At 52.9% G+C, this 10,976-nt stretch overlaps 1 protein-coding gene and 1 long non-coding RNA gene across 2 annotated transcripts in view; one reads left to right on the top strand and one right to left on the bottom strand.

Moving 5' to 3' along the window:
- Nucleotides 1-1,354: 1,354 nt before the first annotated feature.
- On the bottom strand, nt 1,355-9,760 carry LOC117312199 (uncharacterized). Its single transcript, XR_004526469.2, has 3 exons — nt 8,941-9,760; nt 5,978-6,348; nt 1,355-2,384 (listed from the first exon to the last, which is right to left on the bottom strand). It is a non-coding gene; the product is annotated as an uncharacterized lncRNA (long non-coding RNA).
- TSPEAR (thrombospondin type laminin G domain and EAR repeats) overlaps nt 8,093-10,976 on the top strand; it is a 57,503-nt gene continuing 54,619 nt past the window's right edge. The window contains exon 1 of the mRNA XM_033856223.2: nt 8,093-8,694. Within this exon, the coding sequence (XP_033712114.2) occupies nt 8,610-8,694 (85 nt within the window). The 5' untranslated portion in view covers nt 8,093-8,609. The remainder of the gene's footprint in view (nt 8,695-10,976) is intronic.

Raw genomic sequence — 10,976 nt, 5'->3', positions numbered from 1 at the left:
CTAATTCTATTTTTAGACATTTAGATTGTTCTACCTTTTCTCCACTGTAAGAAATGACCCCGTACCAGTGAAAATGTTCAAGTCAAAGGCAGCATTTTGTGTATAGATTTGAGATTTTAAAAATAATTGAAATCAATACTGGGATGTCACAGATGCCATTAATATTTAACCCCCCCCCCCCACCCCCCAAAAAAGGAGAAACAGCCAGACAGGTTCCTGGGACGTGTGTGTGTGTGTGTGTGTGTGTGTGTGTGTGTGTGCGCGTGTGTGTTTCTCCATCCACCTCATCTGGCTCATGTCAAAGTAAACTCCCTCTGGGCCCTTCTAGAGGTTTACATCAAGAACTCTTAAGGGCTGAGGTGTGACCCCACCTGCATATGGTCAGGTCGGCCGGACACAGTATCGGGGATTCTGGCAGAGGACGTGAGGCTCCTGGGCCAGAGACAGAGGCAGTGTGTCCCCCCCATGATGGCAGCGGGCAGCATCTGTACCGGCCCCACAGGGTGACGCGAAGGCCCAGGCGACACGCGCACACGCAGTGGGTTGCCTTGTAGGAGCCCGAGCTTAGGGAGCATGGACGTTGTCTAACGTGCAGCGTATTCGTTCGCTAGCACTGCTGTGACAAAGCTCCGCAAACCCAGGGGCTTAGACGTTTACTGTTCACTGTTTTGGAGGCCAGAGGCCTGATACCAGGGTGTCACCACTGCTGCTTCCTTCTGAGGGTCAGGAGGAGAATGTGTTCCAGGCTGTCCCTTAGCCTCTGGGGCTTTGCTGGCCATGTTCAGTGTCCCTGGGTTTGTAGGAGCGTCACCCCGATCTCTTCATCTGCACGTGGCATCTCTCTGTGTGTACGTCTGTGTCCAAATGTCCCCTTTATATAAGGGCACAGTCGTATTGGATTAGGGAGCCCCTGTTCTAGAATGACTCCAGCTTAACCAATGACATCTGCAAGGACACCTCACATTCCAAGGTGCGGGGGTTGGGATTTCAACCTGTGAATTTTAGGGAGACACAACTCAGCCCATAACAGGTGGCAAGCATGAACCTTTGTCTCTGGAGGGGACAGTGTCTCTAATCTACGGGACAGTGTCTCTAATCTACCGGACAGTGTCTCTAATCTACGGGACAGTGTCTCTAATCTACCGGACAGTGTCTCTAATCTACCGGACAGTGTCTCTAATCTACCGGACGGCAAGCATGTTGGCTTATTGCTCCCAAGACAGACACTGTCTCTGAATTTCAGGCCATTCCCTCTACAAATACCCTTGAAAAGATATTTCAGAACTAAGGACCCTTGGTGCCCATGAGGCTCACAAGATAAGCAGAAATAAGATAAGCCAGAGACCCAGGGAGAAGTGTCTCCTGACAGTTTGTTATCAAGCATTCGATTCTAATTCTAATTTCTAATTCCAAAATCTATGTACCGTTCAAGGCATACGTTTTAAAATGCCATGTGATGCAACTCTCCTTATTTAACCAGCAGGCGTGTCATCACGGAGAATCGGGGAGCAGCCGTTAGAATGACGAGACTGGTGTGTATTTATTGGGAAGTTGTTCACAGTACGATAAGTGAACAATGGAAGCAGCAGTGGCTCTGTGTCTCGTGCTCCCGGTACTTCAGGGGCTATTGTAAGCGCTTACTGTATGTACCACCTCATGTAACCCTCCCAACAAACTGGCAAGGCAGGGGCTGCCATTATGCCCATCTCACCCAGGAAGTAACAGAGGCACAGAGGAGGTAAGTTATCTGCCTAGGATCTGCACAGCTAATAATTAACAGAGCCAGCATTCAAAGCCAGGAATTCTGGCTGAAGAGTCTGTGTCTTAACCTCCGTTCTGCGTTGCCTCTGTCTAGGCGAAGATGTATATGACATAATATCACATTGTGAAACCGCATCAGCTATATGTTTACATATAGGCTTATGGAAAGATCGAGACTAAAATTTTAAAAGTGATTGTCTAGAATTAGAGACACCCTTTCCCCTCTTTTGCTTAATTATATTTTTATACAATGAAAATGAGTCACGTTTTATGGGTAAAGTAGTTGTTATAGAGTGAAACTTTTCTTAAGGGCAAAGAGAAGACGGCATTGACCCCCCTATAAACACCTTTAATCCCAAGGCAGGACGAGGATCTCTACTGCACGGCTCATTCCAGTTCTTCTGTGAAGTTCCTCTTCCACAGCTGAAGGGTGAGAAGAGGACTCAGGTTTTCCATCGTTTCCCGCGCTTTCCAAGCCCAGAGATCTGTTCTCGATGCTTCTGGGGCTGCAGCAGATTCCTCGTGCGCGCTGGCCTGCATGACACTCAGCTCGCAGGCTGCTTCGCTGATCGCTCATCAAATAAGTCATCGATATTAACTCATGAAGTATAAAGAGTCAACAACTAAACACAAAAGAAATTGTGAGTTTGTTTGAAACGTACATCATTGAAAGAGTCCCAATCTGGAACTTAACTATGGTCGTCATTGGATTAATGGTATGATAATCTTATTGTAGAAACATTGGAGTGTGACCTTATCTTAGGAAACACATGCAGAAATATCTGGGGTGAAGGTCATGTTAACAATTTACGTCCAAATGGTTCAACAGAAAAAAGAGTTTCTATAGGCACATATAGGCATAAGAGAGAAGCAAATATGACAGAGTGTTAATTAACAACTGCTGCATTAAAGCACATTTTTCGTCAACTTTTCTGTAGACTTGAAAAGTTTTTTAAAATGTTGCAAGAAGAAGCAGCCTCAAACATTTTCACAAATGAGGCCCAGTTTATCACCAGAAAACAAATTCTTACCATAGTCAAAGGATTCTAGACCATGGGAAAGCCTGGAAAGCCCCCTGGTTAGTTTCATAAAGCTGGGAGAACCTTAGCATCACCCCACGATCAAGATAGTAAGTTCACCCATTGACGACATGTTTTTGAATGCCAGGATACAAGGCTGAGGCCCACAAGGTGTGGCCTGGGCACCAGGGCTTCAGACGTTATTCAAAGGGTCACCTGAACAAGGGAGCTCCTGCAGGGAGGCTTCCCCGCAGGAGTTAATCAGGCCAGGGAGGTGGAGGGTGCTGGGGAGCGGCCCCACCTGGAACAGCCCAGGGCAGGAAGAGGCACAGCCTGGACGTGGCGTGTGTGTGGACAGGGGAGACTGCAGCTGGGGGACAGGCAGGGCCGGCCCCCAGGCCACACCCTGGATGTTGTCTTTATTCTGGGAGCCACTGAAGAGAGACCAGCCAGGCCAGGTCTGGAGTCTGCAGAGGTGGCTACTGGCAGGTGCAGGAGGCCCAGAGGGCGTGGGAGATGGCTGAGCAGAGGCAGTGCGGGACGGGGGTGGCTGGACCAGGAGTGTGGGGGGCAGGAGGCAGGAGTATTGGGGGGTAAACTCAATGGGACTTCCTGAGGAGGGTACCAAGGATGAGTCCTGGGTTTCTAGCCTGCACCCAGGACGGGGTCTGCTCTGAGCGGGGAGCGTTGGGACAGTGCCTTTGAGATGCCGGCGGGTGGGGGATGTCAGGCGAGTAGCTGCAGATACGGCCCGATGCTCAGCACAGAGGTACAGGCTGTGTCCCCTGAGTCTGGTGGTAAGACTGAGCCCCAGGAGCCTGTCTGGGAAGAGCGAGGAGAAGAGAAGGATGTGAGTGTGAAAGCAAGCATTCCAAGTGCAACGCTGGGTGGACTCGGCAGTGTGTTAGAAGAAGGATGCACCACGACCCCGTGTGCTGACCCCAGGAATGGAAGGACGGTTCAGCATTAGGAAGAGATCTTGTGATTAATTCCATTGACAAATTCAATAGACAATATGTGAAATCATATCAATCGAGGTGCAGAAGCATTTGAGAAAAGGCAGCAGCCCTTCCTCCTCTAAGGAAAAGAGGAAAAGAGAAAAAATCCTTTAATATGATAGTGCTTCCAAACGCTACTGTGATTCCCACTGAACTCAGGAATGAGAAAAGCTCGTCATTGTCACTGTTTCCAACATTGTGTTTTTTTTTTGTTTGTTTGTTTTTGCGGCACGCGGGCCTCTCACCGTCATGGCCTCTCCCGCTGCAGAGCACAGGCTCTGGACGCGCAGGCTCAGCGGCCATGGCTCACGGGCCCAGCCGCTCCGCGGCATGTGGGATCCTCCTGGACCAGGGCACGAACCCGTGTTCCCTGCATCGGCAGGCGGACTCTCAACCACTGCGCCACCAGGGAAGCCCTCCAACATTGTTTTGAAGGCTCTGGTTCATGCCATAAAATAAGAAGACAGGCTGGCACACATATTAAAACAGAAGGGCCAACATTAGTTTTAGTTGTAGACAATGTTTGTCTAGAAAAACGAGAGATTCTAAAATCACTTAGTAAATTTAAAGTTGTTAGATACAAGATAACTGTACAAAAATGAACCAGTTTTCTTTTCTTTTTTTTAATTAATTTTTTTGGCTGTGTCCCACGCAGCTTGTGGGATCTTAGTTCCCCGACCAGGGATCGAACCTGGGCCCTCGGCAGTGAAAGCACAGAGTCCTAACCACTGGACAGCCAGGGAATTCCCCCAATTTTCTTTATACTAGCAATAACCAACGACAAGTGGAAATGGGGGGATTATGTTCATGATGATGATAAAATCACAAATAAATTTATAGGATATTTACAGGAATGACTTTATAGAAAAAGTACAGGATCTCTACAGTCAAAACTATAATTTTTTTGATGAATTTAATTCAAGGTTGGAATAAACAGAGATACACATATCCCTGAGTGGGAAGACTTCATATCATAAAAATATCCAGTATTCTGAGATTAATCTCTAAACTTATTGCCATTCCAATAGGTATTCCTGTAATGCTTTTTGCTCATTTGTTCAAATTTCATTTGAAAGGCCGAGATGAGAACCAATCGTTTTTAAGGTCATATGGGACAATACGTGAGGATTGCTAATACATTCTTGAAAAGTGAAAACTAGTGCTTATATCCTTTATCTGTCCGTATGAACACTTATTATAAATGCTGTTGTCAAAATAATATGCTGGGAAAGAAAAGAGACAGAGGTTAGTAGAACAGAGATTAGTGGAATGGATCCAAGTATACGTAGGCGCGGAATCCACCATAAATGTGACATTTCAAGGTGGTGGGGAAGGAGAGGTATTTAATAAATTGCGTGTGCATAGCAGCTTTCTGGAAATAGAGTTCAACTCACTGCATTCCAAATATGCAAGACCACACTCCAGAAGGATAGAGAGTTACACAAATACAACCGCAGAAAATTCGAAAGTCCTTCAAGACACACAAGTCTTAAGGAAACTGTTGCTGATTAAATAAAGAATTTAAGTACCTGGCAAAAGACAAAAGCATCAAAAAGTATCCAAAAAAAAAGCATTTAAACCAAAGCATCATAAAAGAAGTGACAGGGAGAAAATATCTGCAGTAACCCCTTAGCAGACAAAGGGTTACTAGCCCTAGTTATCTAAAGAACGCTTCTTGTGATAAGAAAAGCAAGCTCTATTCTCTTACTCAATAACCTAATTAGATCACTTTCAAAATGGAATTTAGATCACTTTCAAAATGGAATTCTAGCCTGCATTTCCCACAGACAGTGGGTGTCACGTGCTCCTCGCCAGGTGAGTCAGCGATTGATGGGAGCACAGCTGGGTGCCAGGTGGCAGCCCAGCCCTGGGAGGGGCCCTGGCCCAGGAGCAGTTAGCCTGGGGTCGGTTATCCTCACTGTCCAAGCTTGCTGGGTCCTCCCAAGTCCATCGAGACTCACGGTCACATGCCAAGTGTTCTCTTCTGTTCCCCAGAGACATTTCCAAACATCCTTAGAACAATGGTCATTAAATACCAAATTATGGCAGATTTCAGAGGAGCGTTTGTGCCTTTGAATGACTAAAAACCACTGAGGTTCCACAGTCTGCATAAGTGACAGGTTAGTTTAATAGAAAGACCAGGGGATTAGGTGATATGTTTTTCTCACCTAAAGTTACCATTTCAAATTTCTCCCTTACCTGTCACTTCTCCCCGTTTCCCTGGAGGAAGCAGCACCCCTGGCTGGCATACAAGCCTCTCTTCCGGGCTGAACAGCTCCAGAGAAGTGGACACACGGTGGAGAGGGGCAGTCAGCACCACTTAGGCAGCATGTGTTCCGGGACCTTCTCGGGAGGTTTCCTATGCTTTCATTCGGAGGCAGTTAGCCGGCCCAGGATGCGCTGGCATTCCGGCTTGCTCTTCCCGGGACTTCCCAAGAGGGAAATCCCATCTGTGAAAAGTTCGCGCAGCTTCTGAACAGCCACACAGACAGGGGCAGGGTCGTGCTCTGTTCTTCTCACACGCATTTGTCTTAGTGGGTTCTGGGGACGCATCTCTGTGACGTTAGTGCCTGTGATGTGGGGAAAAGCGATTTCCACGGCAGATGAGCCTGGGGAAAACTGGGATAGAAAGCCGTAAGCAGCTTTCTTTGTTGCCAAAGGCTCAGAGGCTTCCACTCCTGGGCGCTTGTGTGTCCCCGGGGAGGGACGTGGAATCCCCCTACTCTGGCTGAGTCCCTCAGAGCCGTGTGACTGGGACGCGTTTGCAGAAATGCTGCTTCATGTAAACTGAACCCAGCACGTAGCTCACAGGACGTCCCTGCCGTGCAGGGCTTAAGAGGCACGTTCTACAGATGTGGAAACAATTCAGAGCATTCATGTGACTTGTCCGAGGTCACACGGGAGCCAGTCTAGAGAAGGGGATTCTGAGCTTTTCTCTGCGTTCAGGCACATATTTCTGTAGCTTTAAAAATGAATAAATTTTCACCAAAGACCCTTGTTGACCGTCAGGAGTCTGACTAGTATTACTGGGTCAAATGTAATAGAAGGAAAACCTTTTTGGAAGGGTTCCAGGTAACATAATTTTGATTTTTCAAATCTGGTTGTTAAAAAACGATACATGATTTTATTTTTATCAACCAGTTAAAGGTCAGCAAGAGACTTGGGGGTCAGAGGTTATCGGTCATGTGGCGAGGTCAGCAGGAGTCACAGGGACGCTGCCTGGGTTGGTGGCCCTGCCCGAGGGGCCACCTGCCCATCCTGTGGGAAGTCACCTGTCCTTCTGACCTGCCCTGCCCCACCCAGGGCCACCGTGACCCCAAAGTTCTCATCAATTGCGAAAGAAAAGAGAAGAGCTCAATTTGTTCAATTTAAATTCCTGTCCCTTCTCCAAAGACCAGGCCTTCCCTCTCTGGGGGGACTGCGTCCTTCCTCTCATCAAACGGTGCCCGTATCTGTACCGCGTGTGAGCATCTCACAGCTCCTGGGGTCCCGCGGGGTCAGAGTCTCCTTCCCTACCCTGTGGGTCCGCCCGGACCCGGGTGGGCAGGGGCCCTGGGGCAGGGGTGAGGGAGGCCCCCCCAGGGATCCCTGGCGCTCTGAGGGGGCAGGTGTAAGTTGGGGGGGGGTCACAGAGTTTCTTCATGTGACCCCAGAAAAAGAGACCCTCTGACTAGGATGTAAAACACCTGCGTGTGGACAGACAGACGGAGAGACAGACAGCAAGAATCTCTGGAGTCACAGCGGCTGTTTTACGGGAAGAGCCTTTCACATATGCTTTCCGTGCCTACAGCCCCCTTCTCTCTGTCTCCTGTCTCTGTCTCTCCCTCCCTCTCCCTCCCCCTCCCCCTCCCCCCAAGCCCTAACCCCAGGGTCTGTGTCCTCCACAAGCCCCTTCTGTGTCAGACCGGCCTCTGCCCACACCTTGGAGCTGGGGCTTCCCGGGGACAGCTTGGGGTTCACAACCATAACGCTGCCTCTGAAACGAGGAAAGGGTGCCCTTTGGGGGCCTGTGAGTTCTCTCCCTGTCCCCTCTCCCTGGTCTGTCCTTGCACACTCAGCGGAGGGGTTTTAAAAAAGAATAATCACACTTAGTAACTACCCGGCCTGGAGCAGCGTTGCACGTGGACCGCGGTTTGGGGAGGCCAGAGCCCAGTGGCCGATCGCCAAGGAAACGAACCACCCGCCTCGCGGCCACGCCTCTCCCCGGACGCTCCTGTCTCCTCATTAGCTGTTGCCCTGAAGGACTGACTTCCCTCCCGAGGGAAATTCCTGAAACCCCGCTGTTGACAAACCCACACGCCCTGGGGAGGGCTGGGCACCAGATAAAAGCCCTGGGCGGCCGCGTGGGGACCACGGCCAGCTCAGGACCGCCCACCGGCTCTGCTCCCTCCTCCCGGCGGGTGGCCGGAGCTCCCGTCCTCTGCCCGCGGTGGGCGCGGGGTCTGCACCCAGGGAACACCAGCGGGAGTTTTCTGGTTTGCTCTCAGCTCTCCCGATGATCTATTTCTGTCTTTCCTTTGGGAAAAATGCTCTTTGCCAATGACTAATCTCGGCCCCGCCGAGATGTTATCAGCTGTCACCTGCAGGGCAGGACCACAGCCCAGGTGTAAGTGAGATAGAGTGAGGCTGCAGCCCGACCTGCCAGTACCACCTGAGTCCCGTCCCCACCGGGCGCCGCTGTCCCTGCGCAGGCCCCGGGGATGTGGCCACCGCAGTGACCGCCGGGGCGAGGCCGCCCTGGAAGGGGCAAGCCAGGCGTGCGAGGAGCGGGTGCCTCCCCGTGCGGGCGTGTGTGGAGCCCCTGGATGGAGCTTGGGAGCCGGGGCCCCTCATGTCTGTCCTGCTGACTCTGTGCGTCGTGCTCCTGGCCCTGGCGACCCCGGGCCGAGGCGCCGGGAGATGGGAGCCCTGCACGGGTAAGTGGGGGGCACGGGGCGGAGCACGCGCGGGGGCCGGGAGGGGCGCCGGGCGTGCGGTGCCACTTTCTCAGGCCGAGTCCAGGTCACGGTGCTGAGTGGCCACGGGAGCAGCGGCAGCTGGACCAGAAGGAGGGACAGAAGGTTAAAGGGGGCAGCAGGGCGCTCAGGAGAGGAATGCCAACAGGGTGGGGACTCCTTGCAAAGGGTTACCCTCCCCCATCCCAGGCCCTTCACAGTACTTACCTGCTGGCCTCCAGGAAGGCCTTACACCTGCCGGAGGAATGAGGTCCAGCGGCTGGCGGGGCACTTGCCCGCCGTGGACAGAGAAGCCAGGGCTGCACTTGGCACAGTGCAGACCTGCCGCTGGGGCCGGGCAGTCGTGTCCCGCGAGAAGAGGGGCACGTGGGGCCGGCCCCAGGCACGCAGACCCCCTCCAGCGGAGAGCGGAGTCGGAGGGGAGATCCCATCCCCTTCTCCTTAGAAAGGCCGAGTTGACCCGCCAGTGACCACGACATCACGTCTCTCTGCAGTTTCTACCAAGAGACTTTATTTATCCGACCTAACGCTGACAGAGTAAAGGGGAAATGAGACCGGAAGCTAGAAGCTGAGCTCGGGGATGGGAGCGAGCGATGCGCGTGCGGCCTCGCCGAGGGTGGTGGCGCTGAGACGGCTTTGTGCGTGGCCCCCGCTTTTGCACTTTTTAATTTGCAACTATCTCGTTCTGGGCTCCGGGAATCCTCCCGGGTCCCCGCGTGTTATGGCCCTTTGCTCTGACGGCACTTGGTTCCCAACGATGTGATCAGGAGATGGACCACGGTGACCCAAGTTTGGAACGCTGACCTGTGTTCACACCGGAAGGGGGGCTCCCTAAAAATCCCCAGCCCCCCAGGGAACAGCCAGGCCGTGCGGGTGGAGGGGAGCAGCCCCCGGGTGTGTGCTGGGAAGGAACACCAGGGCCCCAAGGCCCCTGCACCTGCTGCGGTCACAGCCTTGGGATGCGTGATGTGCGAGCCACACAGAAGCCGAGGCCACCGGTAGCCCTGAAACACCGCCGCCCCCACCCGGCTTTGAGCGTGGAGGACACACCCGCACACGGGGTCTGGGGCGCAGCACCCGACCTGCGTCGTGCGGAGCACTCAGTGTCTCCCAGGTGGGGTGAGTCACAGACGTGTATCTTCATGTTCCCTTCAGCACTGGGAACAGAATCAACTTGCATAGTAATAATAAAGGTTATTTATAAAGCCCGCCCCCTCTCCCCTGAAGGTATGCTGCAAATAGTTAAAAGATGACCCAGTTATCAATACCGACAACCAGGGGGAAAAGATAAAAGCCAAGTAAATATTGAACTAAATTTGGAAGCTCCCAAGACACTCGATAACGGCTAGTCAGGACTCAAACAGTTAGAGGTCACTTGGATCGCATTTGGTTTTGAAAAGCACAGGAGGTTCCACCGTAGGGTTTGTGCGGGTTTGGATTTCACTCTCCCTTAGCCCTGCTCCTGGGTCTGTGGTGCTGTGTGTGAAGTACCTGGACCTTGGCTGTGACGACCTCGGGTTTTGAAGTCCTGTCCCCCTTCCCCAAGCCCGTCCGAGTCTATGACCATGAGACAGCAGCCCCTACAGGAGGTCGTGTGGACAGTTTTGCCGCTGAGGAAGTTGAGGTTACACCTCTGCCCCGGGTCTGGTGCAGACCCTCTGCTAAGGGCTGGGGCCTGGGGCGGGCCCTTCTGCACAGGGGCGTCTGAGGACGGGTCAAGTCTCAGAGAGCCTCAGCTGACCCTGGCAGGCTGTCAACACGAAGAGGCTGCGGGGGGCAGGTGGGAGGCGCAGGCTGGGAAACCAGCCGCAGCTGCTGGGCCAGCCTCAGGGCGGGAGGGTGAGGAGGTCTGCAGCAGAGAGGCCGGGGCTCCGGGCGCGCAGCGGGTGTGTGGGGCGGGTTCCCCTGGGTGACTGTGGCAGGCAGGATCCTGGGGCCTCGCTGACCCCAGAGCCAGCCTGGGTCTTCTGATACTCGGACCCCTCCGCTGCGCCCGCAAGCCGGGCCGGCTGCCCCGGGACAGAGGCTGAACCAGGAGTGGAAGACCTTCAGCTCCCACACAAAGTCCACGACTCCGGGGGGCGTGATGTGCGTGGTGCCAAGAAAGTGGCTGGGGGTGTCCTGCCAGGGGGCAGCTTGGTGGCCTGAATTCTAGACCCGGGCTCTTGGTCAGGGAGTGACCAGCCGCTGTGGCCAGAGAGCCTGCCGTCCACCCCCGACCCAGCCTGGCCCGACCCAGCATT

This window comes from Tursiops truncatus, chromosome 4 (assembly GCF_011762595.2).
Source record: "Tursiops truncatus isolate mTurTru1 chromosome 4, mTurTru1.mat.Y, whole genome shotgun sequence".
NCBI lineage: Eukaryota > Metazoa > Chordata > Mammalia > Artiodactyla > Delphinidae > Tursiops > Tursiops truncatus.
Note: the sequence above shows the minus strand (reverse complement) of the source record. Positions and strands in the feature narration are given on the sequence as shown.